Source organism: Lissotriton vulgaris, chromosome 7 (assembly GCF_964263255.1).
Source record: "Lissotriton vulgaris chromosome 7, aLisVul1.2, whole genome shotgun sequence".
Classification (NCBI taxonomy): Eukaryota; Metazoa; Chordata; class Amphibia; order Caudata; family Salamandridae; genus Lissotriton; species Lissotriton vulgaris.
In genome coordinates, this window is record NC_141695.1 from 343,554,021 (window position 1) to 343,580,229 (window position 26,209).

General features: G+C 46.7%; 1 protein-coding gene across 1 annotated transcript in view; it reads right to left on the reverse strand.

Annotated features, from left to right (window-relative positions):
• Positions 1–413: 413 nt before the first annotated feature.
• LOC147701551 (excitatory amino acid transporter 2-like) overlaps positions 414–26,209 on the reverse strand; it is an 856,834-nt gene continuing 831,038 nt past the window's right edge. Inside the window, exons 10-11 of the mRNA XM_086930218.1 lie at positions 4,739–4,967; positions 414–4,608 (exon numbers count right to left, since the gene is read on the reverse strand). Of these exons, the coding sequence (XP_086786344.1) occupies positions 4,510–4,608; positions 4,739–4,967 (328 nt within the window). The 3' untranslated portion in view covers positions 414–4,509. The remainder of the gene's footprint in view (positions 4,609–4,738; positions 4,968–26,209) is intronic.

Below are 26,209 nucleotides of genomic sequence, written 5' to 3' on the forward strand. Positions count from 1 at the left end.
ATTGGAAATACCGCTCCAAAAATAGGAGAAAATTACTAGAAATCAAAATACATGCCAAAAACCTGGGGTTCATAATAAAATTAGAACTTTCAGTGAGAATCCTCTCCTCAGTAAAAATGTGTCTAAAAAGAGCCAAGAATGAAAAACATGTTCAAGAAGAAGAACAATGAAGAAAAGATGGATAGAAGTAAAAAACATGAAATTATGAAAACAAATGCCTCCCAGACAAAAGAAAATATGATACTCAGTCATCTTTAGAAAAGAATATAAAAATAAAAATGAATAATGAAAAACAGACATATGATTTTGATATTCTATATTTTATACAGTTAGAAACAAAATAATTAATAAAGAAAAACAGAAACAGTGCTTAATACTTTGAACTGCGAGAGAAGGGTAAATAGAATGCAATAGAAACACAGAACCCAAAAGCTGAAACCTATTGACATTGTGTGGCAGCACACCATTGGGGCAGGAAGTGCAAGTGGGGAGATTAGAAAATTTGCAGGAAGAAAATGCACCATGAGAAAATTAATATCGAATAAGAAAGTGGGAGGTGAGAACACACCTCTATCAAACATTCCTACAAATTTGTTGCTTGGATTTTAGGTTTTTGTTTTTCAATAGTTTTAGTTTATTTTTTTGTTCAATATTTTCACATACAGGCAAAACAGAGAGTCAAGTGCAAGAGATACAGGCCTACCACTTTAAGAAGCACCCCATCAACCATCAATAAAGACCTTCCCTGCGCTTCTGGAAACTAGCCTGGTGACATGGATCCCCTTCTCACTCCATACTGTTAAACACAAAAATGAATTATTCCATTGCTTTCCTGACACAATTCCTATGTTTCCATTGTTGCTACGTAAATATTCTACTCTTCCCAAATAATATTTACCCTTTAGAATAACAATAGGTACATTTATACATATATACAGATCTGCACATGATGTGAAAATAAAATTAACTGCAAAGGCTCAAGCTGAGTGACACGCTGCAGGCTATAAGTGTTTTGGATTGTTAAGATTACATGTGATTGTATATATTTTTTAAACAGTTTTAAACCCTGAAATGGTGTTATCAAAAGTGTTTCGGGATCTCCTGAAATGTTACACAAGTGTATGAGTGTTGAACAGATCGTGACCATGTGACATTTCAATAAAGGTAAGTGTTGGGCGTAAACTTTCAGAAAGATCATTTATTACCTTTCTGGAACCAAGCCCACTTTACGATTTCTTACTATCAGTTTCTAGTACATATTAACAAACAACTGCTGAAGTAGCCAGAGAAAGCCTCTTAAGATAGTAGTTAGCCGAACCTCATGTGTCATCACATTATAAAGTGCTTAGAGTCTTAATGGTTTATGGAGAACTCAGAAAATGACCTCGGGTGTCGTAGTTGTGTATGAAGGGCGAGGCAGGGTCAGATAGGGATCACAATTCGGCCCGGACACTCCCAAAAAAGTAGTCCATATTCCTGGATCAGGCCCGTTCACGAAACAGCATTTGGCTAGTCTCATCTGGCTCATTTTTAGAGAAATGTTTGATAAATTATGCATTTTAAAGCTCATAGAGCCAGAAACATTGGTGAAAACTAGAAGCACTACATTTTTGCTGGGCGGGCGAAGTGAAATAAAGTGGCCCAAAGGTCACAACTCCTGGTATGGCTATGTTTGTTACCTGGCTGTTTTTTTAACCAGCATTACCAGTATTTTTATGCCCTTGCCAGTACGAAAATTAAGAATATCACCTAAAGCTGGTATTTCCTCCCCCCGGTCAATACGTACTTTAAAAGTTTGAACAGTAAACCTAAGGTGAAAGCAGTTTAAAATGTGGCTTCATTAATGATCTGTGACTGATAGTTAAAACTAAACAAAGAAAGAAAAGCCATGTTAAGAAGGAATACAGACTTTTTTATTATTGAATAAAGAATTCTCTCTCATTATTAGGTTCCAGCCTTTGCGGAGTCTTAAAAATGAGCAAACAAAAGGTTATGTTTTTTTTATTGTAGTTTTATATAGCGTAAACTCGGCCAAAGGGCGCAATCATAGGAGCACCAGTTACATTACAGAATATCACATTCATTTTTATTTTAGGCCTTTGTGCAATTAAGTCATTTGCACAGAATCACAGGATGTTGCAGTGAGGCTGGGACTCGAACCCTTTTTCCTTAGTTCCACATTCAGCAGCTCTGACCCTAAAATTACATTATCTAAATGTTCCTCTCTGGGAAAGGTGCTTCACGGCGAGGTTAATGCAAACATACACCCCCCCCCCCCCCCACCACCACCACCACCATCAAGGCCTCAATGACACTGTGGCTGGGGTGTCAACAGCAGGGATGTTCTCTTACTCGCCCCAGCCCAGTCAACTGTAGCCTCAGGTTGATGGTGTGGCAGGGGAGGGGTGAACAAAAGCAGGGGAGCCGAAGTGATGATGGCCCACAGCAGGGGAGTGGGGCATTGCTTGTGAGCTTCTGCGCCGGCCCCACGGAAGGCCACAATTAAAATCTGCAGCAGACAGATCAATATTGGCCTAGCTACTCTGCTGAAAGCAACCCCTCAGAGCCTCCTAGCTCATGATGCTGCACCACCTTACAGTGGCCTGGTTGGGAAGACAATAAGCCTCTGTGGGCCGGTTGACAAAAACCGGCCCACTGGTGACCCTTAGGCACCGGCCCATCGGCCAATGCCCGACTGCCCGCATTACCAATCTGATGCTGGGGCGATGGTGGCCTATAAGATTTATAACGGTTCACAGAGCACAATATTTATAACTGATCAGCAATTGTTTCTTTTCAGAGCAAGGAATTTGATATTATTAAAAATATTAGGCTGGCTAAACCACTGATCTCCTAGTAGTGTGATCTGCTGTAGTAAAATACTTGATGGATAAATTATAAAGAAAATGTCTATCAGGGCCGTCACCAGGGTGAGGGGGGTGAAGAGGAGGCATTATGTCCCTCGCCCCTCACTTTCTAGGGCCCTACACTCTTTTAGCTGTATGTATTATCGATTTTTAATTGCAAGCAAGCCTGCCATAGCGAGGGATAATACCAGATGAGCCCAATGCAATATTTTTCTCGTTCTCTGGAGAACATTTTTTAAATACTTAGAAAGAGCCATCCAAGGGGCCCGCATTAAGTTTTCATCTAGGGCTCGTGAAAACCTCTGTCAAGTCTGACTTCGAAGTGTGATTTGTTTTCATGTTGTTCCTTCCAGAAAGTGGAACCTGTAAGCTCTTCATCGGAGGAAAACTTGGCTTGATTTATATCGAGGGTATTCAGCACTGAAATTCCTACAACCCGAAGCAAAATGTCTTTTTAGAGGCATATCTGTGCCTGTATACCAAACATACGTTAAGAAAAAAATATTTAGTGAATGAGCCTTTGATGTGGAAGACTTTGAGTGAAACATAAAACATGGAAACAACTGTTTAATCTTGTACTTTACTATCTCATTGAGCATTGATTATGTTGCTATACTGAATGTTGATACTGTATTGTAATTATCAGTAACCTGTTTGCTGTAAAGCCTAATCAAAATATTTGTACTTTAGGAAGTAGGAACACTACATGCAATTCAAGAGGGTTCAGTGAGGTACACACTATGCTAACATCTTTATAATTTCCAGTTCATGCCGATAAAAGCTGGCTTGGCCAAATCAACCTTCAATGTTTCTGCGATTGATAAACTCAATGTCATTGAATTGGGAAACAGTAACACCTGTTACTAACAACCCGTGGAAACAAACCGCTTAGTTGTGACACGAAACACATATAAAAACACATTAGCATTAACAGGAAGAAAACATTTTGAACCTCAGATTACATTTTTGATCTGCACGAAATGGAGTAGCAACATCATACAGAAGTTATATGTATAATGGAACAGGAAGTCCTGAATGAGATGCAGTTGATCTGTAGTTTGGCCAAATGTCCGATGTTGGTGTTAGGATCTTCTGCAGTGAGGACTCATCCCAAAAATTGTATTTTTAAATCCTGGTACTTGTAGGCCTATTTGTGTACTTCAATCATCAAGCCATCATTTAGTTTTACAGTTGCAGTGAAGTTCATTTGTATGGCAGTGACTGTTGTTTGAAGCATCCTCCAAAAACTGTGAGTGGTGGGCAGAAAAACAGGGTCTATATTACCACAAAAAATTGCATGTGGCCAGAATAATTTATTGCCAAATCAGAGGGAACAAAGGTCATATTAATCAACTAAAATAAAATGTGTTCTTTAAAAAAAAAAGAAAATCATACCATATTGAGGAAGTACCAGTACAAGCTTGTACATACCTCCATCAACACTACTTTTAAAAACATATCTGGCACTTCATATGGCCACCTTCAGGAACAATATTCTGAAGGAACAAAATTATTCAAGTCTCTGAATTCAAAGAATCGGAAATATAGGGTTACACCTGCCCATTATATCCCATTGCCAACAAGAAGCTTTAAAAGTACTCAGTGACGGTCACAAAAGATGAACCACACCACAAGTGCATTTCTAGTCCTCCATTTTCTTTTCACTGCTGTTCCTTGTTGTGGACCAAGGCTCGTCCTCATCCCCCCCATGACCAAAGAGGGATTCTCGCTTCTCGGGGACCTGCAAGATAGAATTGTATTGTTTATTTTTTAGAACGACTTCACATTTAGACTAGAAATCAAATAATGTATCTATGATTTCTGGCACTATTAAAAGCTTATTAATGAAATAATGGACGTGGTAGAGCTACCTCATACTCATATGTTGGCAACGAGGTGTACCCAGAGAAGGGTGGAGTGCTCATCCCCTCTCTTGGGAGTTTCAGAGAGCCACCATGGTTCATCAGATGCAGTTTTACTCCATCCCTGGAGGCTTCATGCTTGGCATCAATTGCAGCAAGTTCAGCCTTTGAAAGGTGGTAAATAATGCCAGCCCCAAAGGAGTCACCCACCACATTGATGGAGGTTCTCATGCGGTCCCTAAAAAATGACAAGATAGAAGTTGAGAAGTTAGATTGCTATGCAAGCTCCTAAATGCTATTCTCAATATTGAGTGAAAACATATGCAGTGCATAATGCACTAGAACAGTGGTTCCTACATCTTTTAGCACTACAACCAACTTCTTAGAACAACAAAGTTTTACCACCATCCTACCTTCATTGGCTATGAGGCAGGACAATAATTGAATGTAACTAAAGCATTGTGTGGTAGCACATTGTCATTTACAGACAGCACATTTTCCATTGAAATTGTCAGTAAGCTTGCACGGATATACAGTTTATAGATAAAACTTATGCAGCCCACAACTTATAGTGTGTAGAAAACGGGTTTCTGTGAATATTTATCATTTGTGCATCACCAAGTAAGTGTCTTGATTTGTTTGATTCAATTAAAATCATTGTTTCCAGCACACTCCAAAATTACAAAAAAAATGTGCTTCGTTATATATAGCGTTCCTAACTGCTGGATGCATACAGTTCGTTTACACTTTACAGCTGTTGACATTTTGTAGTGTATTGCAAAAAAAAGTTTTCTACATTGTCACATACTTCAATTTAAAAAACTCTTCCCACTTTGCAGTCAGAGAGAGAAGAGTAAAACATCAATCCACATGTTAAATGAATACAGCAGCCTGAGATTCGACCGCTGCCTTTGAACCACCATGTGACAAGTTAAACTCAGAATTTAAAGGCACCTTTATTTATTGTTCTGAATTTTGCGACCCACCAAAAATCAGCTTGTGATTTGGGAAGTACTGCACTAGAGGCAAGCAATCACATAGCAGAGTTTTCAATCCATGAAGAAAGAGAAAGAGAACGAGAGAGAGAGCGAGAGAGAGAGAAAGAGTGTTCATGGTGTAATTAAAAATTAAAGGTTGAACAAAAGGATGACGATATAGAAGGGAGCGTGGATGGATGAAAATCCACATACATTTCAATAAAAATAAGTTTGACCATCCATAAGAGGAGTTTTATATTAATCCTCCCTTGTTCCTCTGCATTTAGCATTGCTCTATCTCATCACCATTTTGAGAATGTCATGTGTGGTAAAGGCTGTCACTCAATAACAACAAGACTGTTTAACTGGTGTTATTTAGTGCATAAAACATTCTTCCTTCTCTCAATTACTACAGCCGATAACCATTTATGCAGGGGAGGCGCCTCCCTTAGCTTAGTGTGTTGGGCCATTTCCCCACTCATATATTGGCCATTTAGCCACCCAAGAAAATGTGAGTAAACTATAAGTTTCAAAGTCTATCTGCATTTATTTTCTGCATGTGGCAGTCAGCCGCCATCGAGTGCAAGCCCCTGAGGCGTGTCCTGTGCACCACATGTGGGTTGGGGGGGGGGGGGGAGGGGGGCTTAACAATATCGACACACAGCAGTACTCATCGTCGGCAGCCAGCCTGGGCCCAAGTGTACATGTTGAGTTGGACTGCTGTCTTTCTCCAGCCAGCACGAAATAGGCACTAGAGGCCACTCTGATAGGCTCGCCACTTGCGCCATAGTGAGCCGGGGTGAATCAAAGCCGCAGCCCCCGGTCTAACTAATAAGCAGAAATTACCCTCCTTCTCTAACTTTGAACTAATGAATTGGAGCCACCATAAAGTCCACTGTATATATTGAGAATTGTGTTCTCTTTTGCGCATCTTTTTCCGCTGTTTTTGTTTTTCCATTGTTACTTGCCCCATACACATTGTTTCTCACGAGCACCAATGTGCACAAGTTTGCACAGGTTACATGTACATTCAATGTAATAGAGTGTCGTCATTTTTGTCTCTCTACTTTGTTATTTTTGTTTAAATACAGACCACTCTTTGCATTTACTGCTATAACCATTAATGTCTCCCTGTCTCCTCCCTTTGCAAAGTATGTGCATGTTTTCGAAAACTGTCTTTTAATATTAACTGTTGACACACTGTTGTTGATCTCTGGGAGGGCCCCAGAGATATAACTCACACCAACACTAACATCGCACATGAGCTGAATCATAGGGAGCCCAAGTACCAAATCCTTAATCTACCTCCTGCGGCCTGTCCTCTCGTCCTCGTGCTGGTCAATGTTCCAGCAGTTAGACTCCATCAGAGAGAATCCACTGTCCAGCGTATGGCCAAACTCAGCCACTGATTATGTAATTATACAAGACCATGCCACCTAATCCAGAACCATCTATTGATGGCACGGAGAACCCAGTGGATTGGTGCTTCTCCCAAGCTATGCAAGGGTCATTGTGTTGTTGTAAACTTTGTCTGTCCTTACCTTGGTAGTGATCTAATTTTTCACCCCCAACTGGCCCCGAAATCAGGGACCAAGATATTTCTGGCCCCCCTTGTTTTTTTTCATATAAGTCAGTCAACTTACCACAATAGGGCAACAGATGTGGCACCAGGTCCTCCGATCAATCCTACTGGGCAACCACCTAGTACCTACACCTACTCGAGCACTCACCGCGATTGGGCACCAGATGTAGCTTCAGGCCTCTCGACCAATGACACTAGCAATCACCCTGTAAGCACACCTTCCCAAGCACATCCAACAGGTTTAGTCCACTCTCCGGTCTCGACTCCTGCGATTGACATATGGCTACTTGCCAGAATCCCCAAATTCCATCTCGAACTATGATCGCAGGGGCAGAGGTTGCTAGTGACATACACCCTCTATTGGGGGACACCTGAGTTGTTCGAATCTAGTTGCTTCCACTACAGCCATTAAGGTTCACAACTCAGATGCACATGACAAAGTTTACCCTTTTTTCACTTGGAATATTGCTGGTTTTAATAGTAAGCGGAACAACGAGGACTGGCTTGCCGTCCTGAACAACTTCCAGATCATTAGCATGCAAGAAACAAGGGAGATTGCACCAACTTTCATTAATGGGTTTCGTTCATTTAATTCTGCAGCCTTGCCCTCGTCTAGGGGCAGGCATAGGGGAGATTTACTTACACTGATTTCCAACGTGGCTGCCCTTAATGTCTTGCACTTCCTAATTACTTTACCCTACTTTCACTTTCTGGTGATCAAAGGTAAAGCAAAGTGGGACTAATTATTAGTGAATTACTATAATAATAATTTCCAAAATCCTGAAGCAGTACCTCTACCTTCAGATAATGTACTAGAGGACTTTGTGGAGTCCCACCATAAACACATCTATATTATTTGGCTAGGTGATTTCAATACCAAAATATGCACCTGGGATCCTATGGATCTATGCGGGATCGTAGATCCCAGAGATATCGCCATTCACCACTTCCATCATGATGGACAATGAAGCGTGCTAAATAGCATCCTAATGAAGTGGCAATTAAATTTACAAGACCCCATAGACCCACAAATGGGGATTTTTCCCCCCACTTTTCATAGAGCCGAATATTCGTCCACATTGGACTTCATTATTTCTTTTGAGTTCCTTTGTTCACACTTAACTTAGTCATAGCCACATTTTACTGAATTTAGTGACCATGCCATGCTTCCCTGTGCTATATATGCAGGGCCCTAACCCTGCAAATAAAACTAGAATTTCTAAACCGATTTCAGCTAGTAATAATGGTTTTATACTAGAATGGGACAAGGTCGACAGAGCTAGTCTTCTTACATTTTATAGTGTTTAACCGGGAAGATATTAACACCTACTTGGACCCTTTCATAAATCAAGCGCTGGTAACCGAAGCGTTTTGTAAATTATTGTATTTCATTAAATCACAATTGTTTCATTTTACACCAGCTAGAGAGAGTGCACCGCATAGGTGATTTGATAAGAACTGTTCCCTGGACTCCACAAACGTATGCAATGCCCTCCACACCTCTCCTAGAAATAAAGAGGAGGTTCGCACTTAAAATATACAAATTAACTGGGGAAAGTAGGTTGAGGCATCTTAAATCAGAGGCCTGGGATAACTTAAAACAAGTCTCAGCCTTCCGAGATAGCACTGCTTTCTTGATGGTCATTAATGCACCTTTTCTGAATGATAACAATGGACCTTCCTTGAGGTCCACATTGATGAAGCCTCCTGGGTTAGGCATTTTCAAGACATTTTTAAGAAGAGTGGGGATTCTTCAAGTGTTGATGCTTGCCCTGGTACAGAGGCCTCTAATTGCCTTTCTTTCGATGTAGAAAAAATCGAATTGGCACTGTTACACTCTCCTTCGAGGAAGGCTCTCTTTCTGGCTGAGATTCCTTTCTGATCCCCTCTGTTAAAAGTGGCATTCAATGCGATAGCCAAGACAGACCCCCCATCTTGGAAAAAAACTGCTACAATTCCAAACTATAAAAAAGAGGACAGATCTATGCCAGCAAACTACTGTCCCATTTCTTGCTTGATAGTACAGCCAAACGTATAGGAAGACTTATAATAAATAAACTGGAAACTTGGGCAAAGGATAAGCACATCCCTACGGAAGTGCAGTATGGGTTTCGAAAGGGGAGGGGCGCTGTTGGCCAGTGCCTTAATCTGTCACTGATTGCAAGTATATATACTACGGTAAGAAATGCAAGTCGTTATACAGTTTTCATGGACCTGTCAAAGGTCTTTGACTGTGTGGTGCATATCAAACGTTGGCCAATTCTGATGGATATGGGAGTAGACAACACAATCATTAACTTTATAAGAGAGCTTTACAGGGATGCCACTGCGTCCAGTCTTTATGCGTAACCTGGATCTACATGTAAACAAAGCCAAAACTATTATCATGTCAATGGGCGGAGCCAAAAAGAAGACAATGAGACATCACTCAGAGGGTGAAATGATCGAACAGGTAGAACATTTTAATTATTTGGGGATAGTTTTTGATGCTAAACAAAATTGAAAGACGATGCTGAATAGTCGTGCAAACCTAATGGCCCAAAGCATTGCTGCAATTTTTAGATTCTCAAAAGAATTGGGTTGCGAGCCAATTGTAGAAGTGCAAAAATCTATTGGGCATAAACATCTCCAATTGCTACATATGGGGCAGCAATTTGGGGAATAGCTGATGTAACCCCACTCCAAGTTATTGAGGATACATTTATTAAAAGGTTGCTGTCAGTCCCACCTTCTTGTAATAACTTTGTCACACATAAAGATGCCATTTATTACTGATGGCATCAAATCTGCACCTCTTTCTCTTTGGCTCTCAGTATGGAAGAGGTGCACAGTGGGTCTAAATCAGAAAATCCTGAACGATATCCTGAACCTGGACCATGTTAACAAAATCCCTTGGCTAGCGTATGTCAGGAAAATGTTTACATTTCTAGGTCTTGCTTTTTTATACAATGCATCGACCCTCTGTGAACACTTTCCTAAATCTAGATTAAAGGACATTAACCTAAAGAAAGCAATTTGGGATAGGTGGGATTTTCATAAAGAGAAACACTCAGTAAAACTTTACGATAACACACCGTAGATATTCAATCATTCTCTATCTTACCTAGGGTTTGTCGAGAACAACCAGCATTGTTTTATTTTGGCAAAATTCCGTATGAATTTAATTCCGCTAATGCTGGGTCACCCCAATAATACTTTATCTGTAAGCAATTTACCGCCTTGTTTGCGTAACAACATGGAGCCCCAATAAACTTTTCACTTTTTATTCTTCTGCCCCCTGTTCGCAGCAGAGAGGAAGATTTTTATTATTACACTTTAAAAGAAATTCTCACTGTATCCTTTTTTCTGACCGGCCTGAGAACTCGCATATGCATAGCATAACATCTGTCATCTCTTAAGTCTGCCCTTTTAGGTACCTGTTCGATCACTAGATTGTTGTTATACGTATCGTTGTCTTAATTTGATGTTTTAAACCCAGTGGCCCTTGCACTGCATTCATTATTTTACTGGATTTTTTAAACTGCATTTTAACTCTTATCTTTTATGCAATGAAATCTTTTCTCTATTTATTGTATACTTTTATGGATTGCTTCAATTCAAAATAAAGTCGGCTGATTGATTGGTACCAGTCGTCACCTTCGGTCTGGAATGGAGTTGACGCAGAGCTGTAAAATACCACTAACTAGCACACAGGGGCTATGCTGAAAAATCTTCCAGCTCTGTGAATCTGTGATTATAAGCTGAGAAACTGTTCAACTTTAATGAAAAGATGTTTAAAAAAAAAAGAATTCTTCCAGTTGCACTCTGGTGCCTCAGAATATTCTATGGGGGTGGAATCTGTAAATAGGTGTATTTATCAGAAAAATACATTTATATTGAAGTTTTGCTAGTGTTTGCATTTCATAAACAGATACAAAGTTCAGGCAAGTTGTTCTCTAGATGTTACCAAAGGATTTGATTAGGGCATTGCCACGGAAGATGGCCCGACTAGTCGCACTCTCATCAGCTTCTGTCGGCATTAATTTCATTCTACACCATCCTGAGCTTACAAACTCAACTGAACTACTGACAACTAGGAAACTGCTCGAGACTCACCTTGATTATGGGGAGACAGTCTTGATACCAGGGCCCCCCATGTCGGGACTTGTGGAGTGTGTTGTGTGGCAGGGTGTGGGCCCTGCCAGGTGTGGCTGGTCGCTTGCGCAGGGGTGGCAACGCGCAGCACCAGCCAGTGAACCACACACTTGGTCACAGTCGGAAGTGACGTGCCCGAGCGCACGCCTTCCCTTTATTCAGCCACGCCTGGCCTGCGGATGCATGGATGCGTGTTACGTGCGTCCACTAGAGTGCTAACCGCACTACATCTCTATCCAACTACACAAACTTTTGAGAAATGTTCAAACCATGAATGTTCATAATACTACAACAAGTTTGATCAGATGCTCTGTACTTGCGTGTCCCTTGGATGACAACTTCAGGGTCTCAGCTGACAGGTGTAGTCCTTTAGTCTCTGACTTGGAGGGGGATTGGGCCTCAGGTTGTATCGCGGGGTACGGTCCAGCCCTTGTTCTCAGCTGCGTGATGGATTCCGGATGGGTGTGGACGTGATTGAGAGTCCCCCTCCAGACTCCGTCACTGGCCCGCGGGTGTCAGTTGTTGGACCGCCTCATTCCTCTTGTGTCGCGGCTCGGGGTGACTCGTTGGTTCCACTCATATTTTCGGTGTCCACCCTCGGGCCAGGGGGGACTACTTTGAACCACGAGGTGTTCCTCGATACTTCCTCCACCTCTCTACTGGCAGTCACCATGGTTCCTTTTGTGGCGGTTACAGTCCACGGGCCTGGTTCGTAGAGAGTCTGGAATTTTCCACCCGGGCGCCTGTTCCTGATGACTACCCGATCTCCTTGGCGTAGTTGTCTTGGCGTTGCTCTACGTCGGTGGCTTGCTCGCAGGTTGTTTCGGCGTCGACGTTCCTGAACCTCCCACATGTTGTCCATAACCAGTGTCGGTTCCATGGAAGTGGGAAGGAGATCTCTGCGTTGGCCCTGAAACATGAGGGACCACGGGCTCTTCTGAGTGGTGCAGTGGGGGGTGCCTCGATATTCCCTCAGGATTTCATGTAGTCTTTATTCCGGGTCAGCTTCTTCTACCACTGCGATCCTGAACATTTTGTTAAGAGTCCGCATAAACCTTTCCGCCTCCCCGTTGGCTTGCGGCCATTGGGGAGTGATGCGCCAGTGGGTGATGCCTCTGGCTTTCAAAAACGTGGCAAAATCCGCTCCCTGGAACGGTGGTCCATTGTCACTTTTAATCTCGTCAGGGAATCCAAACAGGGAGAACATTTTCTCTAGCGCCGGCCCCATGTGTGTGAATGCCGTGGATGGTATCCTTTCAACTAACGGGTACTTATAGAGTACGAGTCAATGGCTACCAAGGTGTGTCCCTCTCCCAGGAAACTTCCGAAATCCACGCTGATTTTAGACCAGGGGGTCGTGCATGCTTCCTCAGTAATTATGGGGACCGGCCTTTCGGGATCACTGGTCAACTGGCAGGACATGCAATTTTTCACATAGTCTTCCACCATTACTTCTAGTTCAGTGAACCACACTTTTTCACGCATGCGCGCCTTCATTTTCGTGGAGCCCTGGTGGCCCCCATGAGCAAGTTGGGTGGCTTCCTATCTAAGGCGTTTTGGTATCACCAGGCGTGTCCCTCTCAGCAGCACGCCCTCTTCTGTGGCGCTGAGCTCGTGGCGGACGTGCCAGAATTTCGTGAGGGCTTCCTTATCCGATGCCGTCCAGGTGTTGGGAGGGTGTAAGTAGTCGATCCAGGATCCCTCCTGTACAGCTTGTAGTGACCTCATGTATGGGTTATCGTCCACTGTCGCCTCCTTGATTTCCTCGATGGTCATGCATTGGGGGCAGGACGTGAGTGCTACCCACTGGGCGTATTCTTCGCAGTCTTCATCAGCAGCTACTGGCTCTTGAGGTAGTGGGTGGCGCGACAGGTAGTCAGCCGGGTTTTTGGCTCCCGGTCTATACACCACTTCCATACCGTATGTTTGCAGCTGAATCCCCCACCTCTCGATGCGTGGCGGTGGATGGGGGGCAGTGCCCTTGAAGAGTGGCACTAAGGGTTGATGATCGGTTACCATCACAAATGAGTGTCCTTGCAGGTAAAGGTGAAAATGGCTGCAGGCCCACTTGATTGCCAGGGCCTCACGCTCTATTTGTGCATATCTAGTTTCGGTCGGGGTCAATGCCTTGCTGGCGAACGCCAAGGCCGTCCATTTCCCGGGTTCATGTTCTTGGGTCAGAACTGCCCCTAGGCCCACCGGGCTGGCGTCCACAATTACCTCCGTCCGCTTGGCGGGGTCAAAGTACGATAGTGTTGCATTTTCAAGGAGGGCATCCTTTATTCCCTGGAAGGCTTCATTTTCCTTCGTGCCCCATGTCCATATGGCGTCCGTCTTCGTTAGTGCTCGGAGGGGTTCACTGCGGGTTGCCAGGCCTGGTATGAACCGGCCACAGTATGTAGCCATTCCGAGGAAACTCCTCACCACTGTTGGAGATTTCGGCGCGGGGGCATCCTTGATAGATTTTGATTTCCTTGGATCAATTTGGACCCCTTCCTGGTTGAAAACATAACCAAAGAACTCGATTGAGGATTGGAAGAATTGACATTTGTCTCTGTGAAGGGTTGCTCCGTGTGTGCTCAGTCTTTTCAAAACGTCTCGCAGATGTTTGTAGTGCTCGGATGCGGTGGTAGAATGGATTAAGATATCGTCGCTTACATTGATTACCCCCGGCAACCCTGACAGCAGCTCTCTGATGGTATTCTGGAATACCTCCGCTGCCGAAGATATTCCGAAGTTGAGGCGTTTGTATCGCCGGAGGCCAAGGTGGGTACTGAATGTAGTAATAAAGCGGCTTTCCTCTGCGAGGGGCAGTTGGTGGTAGCCCGCATTGAGATCAATTTTCGAGAACCATCTCGAGCCATTCACGTCGGCTATTATATCGTCCATTGTGGGTGTTAAGTGTCTTTCTCTTCTGATCGCGGTTTTTGGCAGCCGCATGTCAATGCATAGGCGGATCTCGCCAGGCTGCTTGGGCTTCTCGACTATGACCATAGGGGAAACCCAGGGGGTGGGTCCCGTTACTTTTTCAATGACCCCTAGGTTCTCCAGTTTTTCGAGTTCTTTTTCCACCAGCGGCCGCAGGTGGAACGGTATTCGCCTGTGGCGTAGGGCTGTAGGGGTGACAGATTTGTCGATGTGGAGTTTAATTGGGTCGCACTTGATGCAACCTAGACCTTTGAACAATTCAGGGAAGCGCTCCAACAGCTCATCTACCTGATGGGCTCTGATGCGGTTAGCAAATGCGATCAATTTCAAGTCCTCAGCAGTGTGGCTGCTTAGCAGCGTGTCGGCTTCCCGGTCGATTATGTGTATCGTTGCAGTTACTTCAGCCTCGTCAGCCCGGATGGGTATTATAATTTTCCCTTTCAGAGGGAGAGGGGTATCCGCTCCATAGGCGAAGATCCTTGTCTTGGAGCGTAGGACCTCAGGACGAGGGCATAATTTGTTAAATTGTTGCAGCCCCATAACATTGACAGTGGCGCCAGTGTCGATGACGGCTTTTACCTCATTCTCTCCCATTTGTACCACACACGTCGGCTGTGGTCGTCGTCTCTGTTTCAGCTCCCGGGCAAAAGAGATTACGTAGGCTTCCTCATCTTCCGAGTCTGATTCGTCATAGGTCATGGGTAGAAACTTATCTGCCCTCTCCGGGGGTGGATCTGTTAATGATAGTTGGCGGACAGCTTTGGTGGGCGTCCATGGTTTCTTAGAACTCCTGGGTTGGTTCTTTCTGCGACAGACTGAAGCAAAATGATTAGGGATTCCGCAATTTCCGCAGGTTTGGTCTTGAGCTGGGCAATCTTTGGCTGCATGGGGTTCATGTCCGCAGTATCCACAACGGGCTTGAGACGGGTCTCTTTGGTATCCCTTTTTCGCCTGGCCACGGGTCCGTGGACGTACTGCGTCAGCGCGTTCCGTTTTGATAGGTTCGGTTTTGGCGGGAGTTTTGTGTAGGGCCTGTTCCATGGCCGTCGCTCTGGCATCTGAGAGCTCATGCGCTCTGGCTAGGATGAGAATGTCTTCCAGTGAGATACCCGGCTTCCGCAGGATGTGGCCCCTCAACGTTTTGTCTCGGCATCCCTGGATCAGTTGGCGTCGTATGGCCCTGGCTGGTCCTCATCCGTGGAACTGGCCAGCTCCCTCACTCGGGTGTGGAACTGGTCCATGGATTCACCATCGCGCTGACGGGCTTGCCCTAGCTTGAAGACTTCGAAGTCCACATTTAATTGAGGGTCAAAATGGTTGTTTAGGGCGGTAACAGCAGCAGCGTAGGTGGTCGCCGCCGTCGGGTTGGGGAGGTGTTTGAAGAGCCGGAAGACCTCGTCCCCTGCGTAGTGGAGGAGTAGCGATCTTTTCACCGCGTCATCCGTCTCCCTTGTGACCACAAAGTAATTCTCAAGTCTTTCCAACCAAATTTTCCATCGGGGCGAGGCCGTGGATGGATCACTCGCCTCACTGAACGGCGGCAGTACCCCAGCGGCAGCATGCTGGAACGGGATGTTGATGATGGGAGCCCCAGCGTCCCCATCCCCCATGGCGGCGATGCACGAGGTCTAACAGGGCAGAGTCCTGAATCTCCCCGGTTCGCTGCATAGGCCCGTGGCAGAGTGCGTACCTTGGCAGGCGGTTGCACCGTCCGTCGTCCAGACTCACGCGCCACGTGGTCAGCGGGTGCAGGGCGGTCAGGGCGGCACCAGGGACCTCCAATCAGGCAGTCAGCGTTCGTAGAGGCAGCTCCAGGCCACACCAGGCCTCAGCAGACCAGGACACGTGGAGCACGCGGTGGCGGCGTGGCAGGACAGAGGATGGTCCTTTTGTTGGAGTCTCTTGCCCTTTCCCCACTCCAGATGCATGAGGAAACGCTGGGCACGGTGTCTTCGCGTACCACGCGAGATGCGTGGTGTTCAGCACCCTGTCGCCGCGGGAGGCTGAATGATGCGGCGGTCGTTGGTGAAGGTACACGCTTCACGCTTCTTCCCCAGGGCAGGGCAGTGAGGGTGGATGATCGGCGCCCCCCAGCAGGCGAAAGGCAGGCAGGAAGGAGCACGCCGGCCCCTGTGACGCAGGAGAAGGCGCCGGGCCACACGCGGTGTGCACCGCGGGAGCGAGCAGACCGCTCCGCTTGAGGCCAGGTGTACGGGCGAGGGTTGGGCCCCCTCCGCTCGTCGCCAATGTTGTGTGGCAGGGTGTGGGCCCTGCCAGGTGTGGCTGGTCGCTTGCGCAGGGGTGGCAACGCGCAGCACCAGCCAGTGAACCACACACTTGGTCACAGTCGGAAGTGACGTGCCCGAGCGCACGCCTTCCCTTTATTCAACCCCGCAGGCCACGCCTGGCCTGCGGATGCATGGATGCGTGTTACGTGCGTCCACTAGAGTGCTAACCGCACTACAGAGTGAAGGCACCATAGCAGCCAAGTCGTGACTACGGTAGCCCACAGAGAGCAGCCTGGGGGAGACTGCAGCAGAGGCGGATCGGGATCGCCCATCGGAGCGGAGAACCAGAGGGTGCTGTGACAGCCTGGGGGCTGGGCAGCGGCTTGCTCGAATCAACCAGGCGGAGAGAGGGGAGGCACCCCTTGGACTCACCACTTATCACAGCACAGATGAAGAGGCCTGGTGGGCAGGGCTGTGGTCTGAGTGGGGGGGCCTCCAGGTGCTCACCTGGAGTGCAGCTGTGGTGAGGCCCTGCTGCTCAAGGGAGCCTGCTCCTGCGTTGGGTCCTGGAGTAGGAGAGCGGCAGTGCCCGAGAGGCCCCTGATCTCACAGCTGCAAGGAGTCCCAGGGCCTCGCAGCATATCCCGGTACGCACGCCGAGACACCATAGCAACCTGGTGGGTGCTGCGGTTTGAGTGCAGTGCCTATCCTGAATGCTCGGCTGGAAGGAGGCTGTGGTGAGGCCCTGCTAGTCACGGGGGCCTGCTACTACAATGGGTCCATGAGCAGGAGAGAGGGCAGTGGGCCAGGAGGCAACGGAGCTACTGAGAGGCGGGAGAAGATATCTGCAGGGAGCCCCTAGCAGGTCATGTGGAGGCAGTGACCCAGGTTGCGGCAGATGAGACAGGCTGAGGTTAATGGCTGGCAGTCCCCTAGGAGTGTGCAATGTGCCCCTATCGGGGCACTAGAGGAGGAACAAATTACCCTGAGGGGACTGGCGCCTCTTGGCTACCTTCATAATAACTTAGGCCCTGAGACTTGAGTGTCACTTGGGCTGATGGGTACTGTGAGTTGGCGGCTGGTGCTCTGAACCAAAATGGGGCAAATAGACCACAGCTCTCTAATACCCGAAGTACATAAGGCCTGTACCTTCCTGTAGTGGGTCGACTGAACTTGGAGATGGGGAAGGACAAGCCTGCCAGGGCTGCGCAGTCGAACAAGATTGACAAAATGATCCCTCCCTTTGACAAACGAGGTGCTTTTCAGGGGGGGAGGCCAAACAGGCTCCGTCAGAAGAGGTAGAGAGGAGACGATGGCAGATCTGCTGGTGGAGATACAAGGAACAAGGAAGGCCATGCTGGTCAAAATCAATACCATGGCCATTGAGATGAACCATCTCCGTGTTTATTTTTCAAAAAAGGTCAGCGATGCTGAGGTAAATGTTAATGAACTACAGCTGGAGGTGGTGGCTCTGAGGAAGATAGTGGCTACACTTCAGTCCCTCTCGACTCGAGTGGAGGAGCGGATCGAGCACTCGGAAGGGCGCTTATGTAGGGAAAAATTGAGATGCATGGGATTCTCAGAATGTGCCGAGGGGCAATCCGCAGAGTTGTTCTTGGAAGACTGGATCATGAACTTTTTGAAACTGAGGAAGCTTTACCAAAGAGCAGGCCCATTGGGCACTGATGCCGGTGCCCAGACCGGGGAGCTGCCCCACACCATCAATTTTAGAGGGCCATGCAGTGGCGTAGCAAGGTCAGGTGGTACAAGGTGCAGAACATTTCTTGTCACCCATGCCTTCACAGAATGGCAAAAATACGTGTTTAAAACACATATTTTTGCCATTTTTTCACCCTCCTCAGTGATGACACCCGGAACCGCCAGCACCCCCCTTCCAGCACCACTGGGTTCATGGGTCACAGCAGTACAAGGGTAGGAATATCAAGGTCTTCCGGAATATACCAGTAAAGTTCAAGAACTCCATAGGGACTTTCTGCCGGTTAAAAAGAGAATGTGCGACCTGAACCTTCGGTACAGACTGATGTTCCCAGTGAAACTTCGGGTGCAACACATCAGAAAGGCTTACTTCTTTAACCCACCGGGTGAGGCAGGTGACTGGCTAGATACTCTTAGTGAAGGTAAGCAGAAGAAACCTTTATTCCGCAAGGCTTCTGGTAGTGGCCTCTGCCGCAAATCAGCGTGATCTCGGAGGCATTCTGCCAGCTCAGAGGTCCATGCTAGGACCCAGCAGATGGGGAGGGATTTGGTCTGTTTGGATGGTCCTTTGGAAGACTCAGACTATGTGCCTGATACTCGAGACTCTTTTTTTCGCTGCAAGAGAGATTGTGAGTTCCTGAGTGACAGCACAGACCTGGGCTGACTAGTATGGTGGCAGCGATGACGACGTCATGGTACTGTGTGGGCCACTCTGGACCGAGGTTGAGCACACCTGTCCCCGGGGAAGCCAGAGGAGGGAGCTACTGGTAGCGGTTCACAGATGGAAAAGAGTTGCAGAGGCTGCTGGTTTGCTGTTGTTTTGTAGAGTAAAGTGATGTATTTCAATGATTTTGGAACCAGTACCACCTTGTGCAGGATTGGGGAGAGTTACTGATTTTATGCTGATGCTAAATCATGGGGTGGATTCAGTATGTTGTTTTCGTACATTACATAAGCTTGCGGACCTTTGTGTACATGTCAGTGGGCGGATGCGGAGGACTACGGTTCCATAGAGGTGGTTTGAGCACCATTGCCTTGCTGCCCATGTGGGATGCTGGGCCCTCAGTGCGATGCAGTCAGTGAAGTTAAGGCTGTGGCCTCTACAGAGTGATAGAGCAGTGGTTGCTGAGTGTTGGCACGAAGTTATGGGCTGGAGTTGTTCAAACTCACTGCCTGTGGGTGGGGGGTATTCAGGGATTGTGAATTGATGCATGTTAGGGGGTTCAGGTGTCTGGGATTGCTCTACTGTGCAGGGACATGTCAAGCTGTGTGTAAGATAAGCGTACCTGTGGGGGAGGGGGTAGTGTAGAAAAGGTTGAGTGATATGGGAATTGAGATAAGATACTTAGGATGAACCCTGTTTCGAAGTTCCTAACGTGGAACGTTCACGGATTGGGCCAGCCGACCAAGAGGCAAAAGGTGTAACTGTATCTGAGGCGTTATGGGATCTCATTGGCTTTTCTACATGGGACGCATGCTTGGGGGGGACTGTATTGGCCAGTTGAGACGTAAGTGGAGGGGACAGCTATACCGCCTCCTACTCTAGTTATGCTAGTGGGGCACTGATCTGGGTGACACCAAGGACTCTGTTTTTTGCTTAAGGTGTGAAAGTCGATGCCAAGAAGAGATATGCAATAGTGTCAGGAACCCTGGATGCCAGGGGCATTGGTATAGTGAACATGTATTCCCCCAGTGTGAGTGATGCTGATTTCTTTGGGGTGGTGTTGAGTGGTGGCCGAGTATCTAGGTCCAGGGGTACTGGTGGCTGGGGATCTGAAATGTGTGTTGAATAGCACTGTGCACGGTTCCCTCCCTAGGACGGATACAAAGCCTGCCATGATGGGTACCCTCCTGGAGGTCATGTGAGGCTTCGGGCTACAGGATGTATGGAGGGTTCGTCACCCTCAGAGTCGTACCTATTCATGTTTTACCCCGGCAACAAGGACATGTAGTCGCTTAGATCACTGCTTTGTGTCTTTTAGCATGATTGAGGATGTCGTCAACATTTCATATCTGGAACGCTACCTATCAGATCGTTCTCCCTTATTGGTCTCTTAAAGAGTGAGTAGGAGGGCCCCTAGGATTCCGCTCTGGAAACTGAGGGTTGAGGCATTGGCGGTCCTAGTTTTTGCACACACTCTGTCTGAAGTGCTGGACTACTACTTTGAGGCGAACTGGGAAAGTACAAATGCAAGAGCCACAGAGTAGGATGCTATGAATGTGGTTTTTCGGGGGCAGGGTGTAAAGGTGCTTTATGAGGTAAAGCTGCAGCTGTCAAGGAGGCTGGATGTGCAGGAGAAGAGTTTGGGTGCCCTAGAAAAGGGCCTGCCTTCATGGACCCTGGATGTGCAGAAGAGTTTGGCTGCCTTGAAGGAGTGCCTGGCTGTGCTGCCGCAGAGATTGGTGGAGTGATAGGAATGTAAACAGGAATTGCTGGAGCTGTAGGACTGGTCAAGTAAGCTTGTACACACCAGCTATAGGCAGGGATTCCACGCAGAGGGAGACAAGGTGGGCAAGATGCTTGCTACCCGGGTCTGCAGTGAGGCCCAGAAGACACCTGTGTTCGGGGTGCAGAATGCATGGGGAAGGGAGGAATATACACAGCAGGACATCACTGAGGTCTTTACGACACATCAGCAAGGAGTGCATGCTGCACCCAGAGAGAGCACACCAGAGGAAGGGGCGGCATACTTGTGCAGCTTGCAGATGGCCAGTCTTTCACAGGAAGGTAGGTAACAGTTGGATGCACCCATTACCAGGGTAGAAATTGTAGTGGCGATCCGGGCCTTGAAGACGGCCAAGGGCCCAGGAGTGGATGGCCTGCTGGCTGAGCTATACCAGAAGAGAGCGGGCTCATTTGCGAACCGCCTGCTAAAAGTTTAGAATGAACCATATGAGAGAAGTCAGCTACCCAAATCAAAGAGGGAGGCTCTCACACTAATGTTACCTACACCAGAATCTGAGACGACTCTCTCTGGTCATGCATGCACCAGTTCCGGGGGATGACTCCAACATTTTAGCGCTGCTTGATGTAGAGCAAGCATTTGATTCCCTCACCTGGGATTTCCTCTGGCAGGTGCTGTGGAAAATTATCATTGGGAAATGTTCATCCAATGCGTGAAGCTGTTATACATTGTCCCAGTAGAAAGGGTACAAACCAGCGGGACGGTGTCTCATCGCTTCCCCCTGTTTCAGGGGACCAGGCAGAGCTGCCCTGTTTGCATTGGGCGATGGAGCCACTGGCTTGTAGATTGTGGTCTGTGTTGCGAGGCTCGGAAGTCGCTGTAGGGGAGACCACCACACCCTGGTGTATCTGCATAAACCAGAGTGTTAGGTCCCCATTATGCTGGCTGCCCTGTAAAATTCAGGAGATTGCTATTATTTTTATTATTATTACGTTTCTTATATAGCGCCTGAATCGACCCCTGAAGGGGTATTTCCGCGCTTGCCTTGGGAACCCGTCCTGGCTTTTCCCTGTGAGATAGCCCCTACAGGGCATCCCCAAGGTGTAAGCCAGGCATCCCGCCGCGGGGGGGCCGTTGTGGAGATTAAGCAAGCTTAATGCCCAGACACCGAAGCGAGAATTATCGAGTCCATGGACATTTGAGCTCAAGACCCTGCCGTGTCGGGAATTGAACCCTGGTCCCGGGTCTGACCTCTGCTTCAGGGTCTGCCTGCTCTAACCAGTGAGCCACACTTCTCTATGCTTCACGTGAACCGAGCCAAATTAAATTGTTGCCACTGGATGTACCGGTGGGTGATGCCATTACAGGACCTCCCAGTGTTGGGTCTTCCCTGGGAAACCGCCATTGCTTGCTATCCTATCTAGGGATTAGGATAGCAATGAAGGCAGGGACGTTGGAAGCCCTGAATATCGGGAGAGTGCTGGAGGGCCTAAAACATACAGTGAGTTCCGGAACACTCTCCGGCTGTCCTTAATGGGCAAATTGGCACTGGTGAAGAGGATTAACTTACCCAGATGTTTATACCCTCTTTCAGGGTGTCATGTTCAAAATCCCAAAACGATATTTTGTGGAATTAGGCAGGTTGATTGTGGAAATACTATCAGAGTGCCATGTTCGAAATCCCAAAATGATATTTTGAGGAATTAGACAGGTTGATTGTGGATATACTATCAGGGTGCCATGTTCGAAATCCCAAAACGATATTTTGTGGAATTAGACAGGTTGATTGTGGAACTCCTCTGGGTCTTGAGGGGGAAGAGAGTAAGTCTGACTACACTCAAACGTACCTGGACGCAGGGTGAGTCGTAACTACTGTGCTTGGAGTTATACTACCCAGCTGCTCAGCTGAAGCATGCAGTTCATTGGTTCGATGAAGAGGACAATTGGGAGCAAAGCCTTCTATGCATATGTGGAGGGGTTCCTATGACGGAGCTCCTTGTGTTAGGTGCTGGAGTCCCTGATTCAGTCCCATATGTGGTCAGGCAGGTGTGTCGGGCCTAGGAAAGGACTGTCCAGCAGGTGCCCCTGCACGCTCCCTATACACCAGACTTGTGCATTCGGACACTGTGCCCATGTATTTGGGTGTCCTTCCCGGCATGTACCACCAGAGTCTGGCGACGCTGCTCAATATTGGAGGGGGGATCGGAAGTTGATCTTTAATGTTTACAAGGCACTGAGGGAGGACCGCCCGCTGCTCGTCCTACTGGTCCAGAGTAGGTGGCAAAAAGTGCCTCTTGGATAGCGAATGGGAGGGCATACACAAGGAGGTGAAGAAGACCTACACCAGGTGTATCTCACCCCAAACGCTTCGATTTCTATTTACCATGGGCAGGCTTCTTGCCCACGCTGCTCTTCTAGTGAGGCAGATTTTGTACAAATGTTATGGCGGTGCCCTGAGCTGGATAAGCAATGGCAGGTGGTAATTAATAGACTGAATGCAGCTATGGGTTGGACAGTCCCCAGAGATGTCAAACATTGCTTATTAGAGATGATTTCAGCCAAAAGAAGAGAGCCCTAAGTAGAAGATTCCTCTTGTTGGTGTTGGTGCTCGCCAAGTGAAGGATGGCTGTTCATTGGATGTCCTCTAGCTCTCCGGAGGTGAATGATTGGGTGAAGGATATGGCTGAGTGGGCAGCATCAGAAGAGAGCCGCATGCGGAAATCCCAGAGAGACAAAAAATTAGCAGACGATTTACAGGCTTAGGCGGCAATACTTGATGAGCTACTGGAGCCTCCGGATGCTAGTCACCGTGAGGATCAAGCATAGAAGCTACGAGGAAGATGAATACATGAGTTCCCAGGCTGGCAATGTGTGAGTAAGGGTTGGAGTCCAAACTAGGAAGGCAATACGTGGACTACTCTGCACCGTGATATGCCAAGCATGTTCCTGGGTTCTCACTGGTTTCTTGTGACGGCCACAGAGAATATTCAAATATGTTGTCCTATGCTGTTGCTGACATAGAGAACAGTTGGAGAGGGTGGGGGTTGTTTAATGGGATACATATATTGATGTAATAATAATGACTTTATTGCATGATTTAAAAAACCTTTGCAAGTTACAAAAGATTAAAAGTTATTGCACATTAAAAAGAAGATAAAAACCCCAGTTCATTATAAAAGGACCTCAGTATCACCCATATTTGCGGAGTGCATGATCATAGTTGCCCTTTCGCCAACACATTTAGATGTGACCCTTTGAGGCAATATAGTAAAGATCCAAATTTCAAAAAAGACCCCCATTCTTAGTAAAAAGCCCTCAGACCCCCCATTGTTGCAGACTGCACAAACGTCAATGCACTTCCGCCGACACATTAGCTTTGACCCTTTTGACTCGTTGAAAATGGTGAACCGAATTTGAAGATCGAGTCCCGGAGTGTGCTGACCTGTGCACTGAGCCCCTCTTGTCCTACAAGGAGGTGCTGCCAGTTTTTTTTTCCCTGGTTGGGGTTGCTGCTAATGAGTCGCCTCCCCTAGTTTTATTGCAGCATGATCCATAAACCTTGCTAGAGCACAGTTTAGGCTAGTGTTCCGTGGATCAAAGCAGGCTAATACTGCGGCTCTGCATGATCTGACCTCGTTGGTAATCCAGCCTCTCCGTAAAAGGGACCTTCTTTCCTTCAACAGACTTGGACACAGGCAAAGAATATGTGTATTGTCTTCCCTTTGGTTTCCACAGAGCCGACAGCATTGCTGGACCTGTTCTCTTTTCCATTTAGGAAGATGGCTGGACAAGTTAATCACTCCCATTCTTAGTTTTAGAAAGCAAAGTTTGGTGCGTGTGTTGAATTGTAGAGTTAGATAACCCTGAGGCTTCAGCTGGTCGTACAATCTTAGAGTCATCCAGCCATGACTTCTTCTTGCTAGACTTGCCTTGTCTTTTAATAAGGAGAGTTTTATGCACTTATTTTTGCTAGCCTTTTAAATTCATTTTGGCTAACTTGTAAATCCCAAGCTTCATTCAGGCTTAATGTTTTAAGTCCTCTTGCCCAGTAATCATACCCTGCCCGCCATCGTTTCGTATGCAGATTTGACCATAGGTGTTGCGCTAAGCTGCCTTCTTTTGACGACCTCAGTTTGTGGCAGCACATTAGGAAAGTTATTAATCTGGCCAGTGATTGGTTGCAGATGCCCAGTTCCAGCCTGATTTGGGCAGGTGACGTGTGAGATGGTAGCTGGAACCCAGTTCTGAAGATTTTCGCAATGATTTTGTCCAATTGGCCGCTATCAAGCTCTTTTAGCACCTCGCTTCCATATGTTAGTGTGGGAATAACTCTTGCCTGTGCTACCTGCAGTGTTGGGGCGAATGTTGGGCCAAGAAGCTTCCTGTGAATGGAGCTAAGTGCAAATGATAGTGCCACTCCCTTCTTTTTTTGCTCTTCTTGGTGGGTTTTGAATCTGTTGTTGTTATCGAAGAGAACTCCTAAGTACTTTTGGCACTTGGATTCTATGATGCTTTCGGAATTTAGGACCCATGCCAGCTTCTTGGGCCTTACTGGACGGACAACTAGAATTTTCATTTTCTTATTATTTATCTACAGTTCGTTCTTTGTTGAGTATTCGGCCGAGGCGTCCATAAGTCTTTGTAGGCCAATCTTTGTGTTGCTTAGGAGAACTACATTGTCTGCGTATAGGAGGTTTGACAGCTGGAGGCTGGCTAGTTTAGGAGGGTGGGAGTTTATCTTATTTAAGGCTTCTGGGAAATCTGATAAGAATAAATTAAAAAGTGTAGGGGCCAAGACACACCCTAGTTTTAGTCCTTTAGTTGTTGAGATCGGTCGTGAAAGTCTGGAGCCGTCCCCCACCTTAATCCTGACCCACGTATCCCGGTGCAGAAGCTGTATGGCTCTCAGAAGGTCATATGGGATATTCAGTCTGGACAGCTTCTGCCAGATCATGGCCCAGTTGACGTTGTCAAATGCAGCTTTGTAATCTATGAATCCCATGTAGAACAAACTAGAGCTTGTTACCGCCTGATCAATCAAGCAGGAGAGGGTCATGAGATTAACTGAGTTACCTATATCGCTTGTAAAGCCGGTTTGATTCGGAGGAATCACTGAATGATCGTCAGCCCATGCCGGGAGTGAATTCAGCAGAATCCCGGCGAAGTACTTTGCTTCATTATCGATGAGGGCAACCAATCGGTAGTTCTCTGGAGATTTCTTATCCCCTTCTTTAAATATTGGCACGAGTATTGAAGCTTGCCAAGATATTGACGTAATATACTGTATTCTGGTTTATTTCATATGCCAATAAAAATGTATTCACAAAAAAAAAGTATTCAAAAGTGGTAGTGGGAAAATCATTTAGTTGTTATCCAAAGGTCAGTATACAAAAATACATTTGAATCATTTGGTATTAATGCAAATTTAGTTTTTCTTTAATATCCTTAACCCTTAAAGTCACCAACTGTTACCTCTGCACCATTATTTCTAATGAGTGCTGCCTGAATGA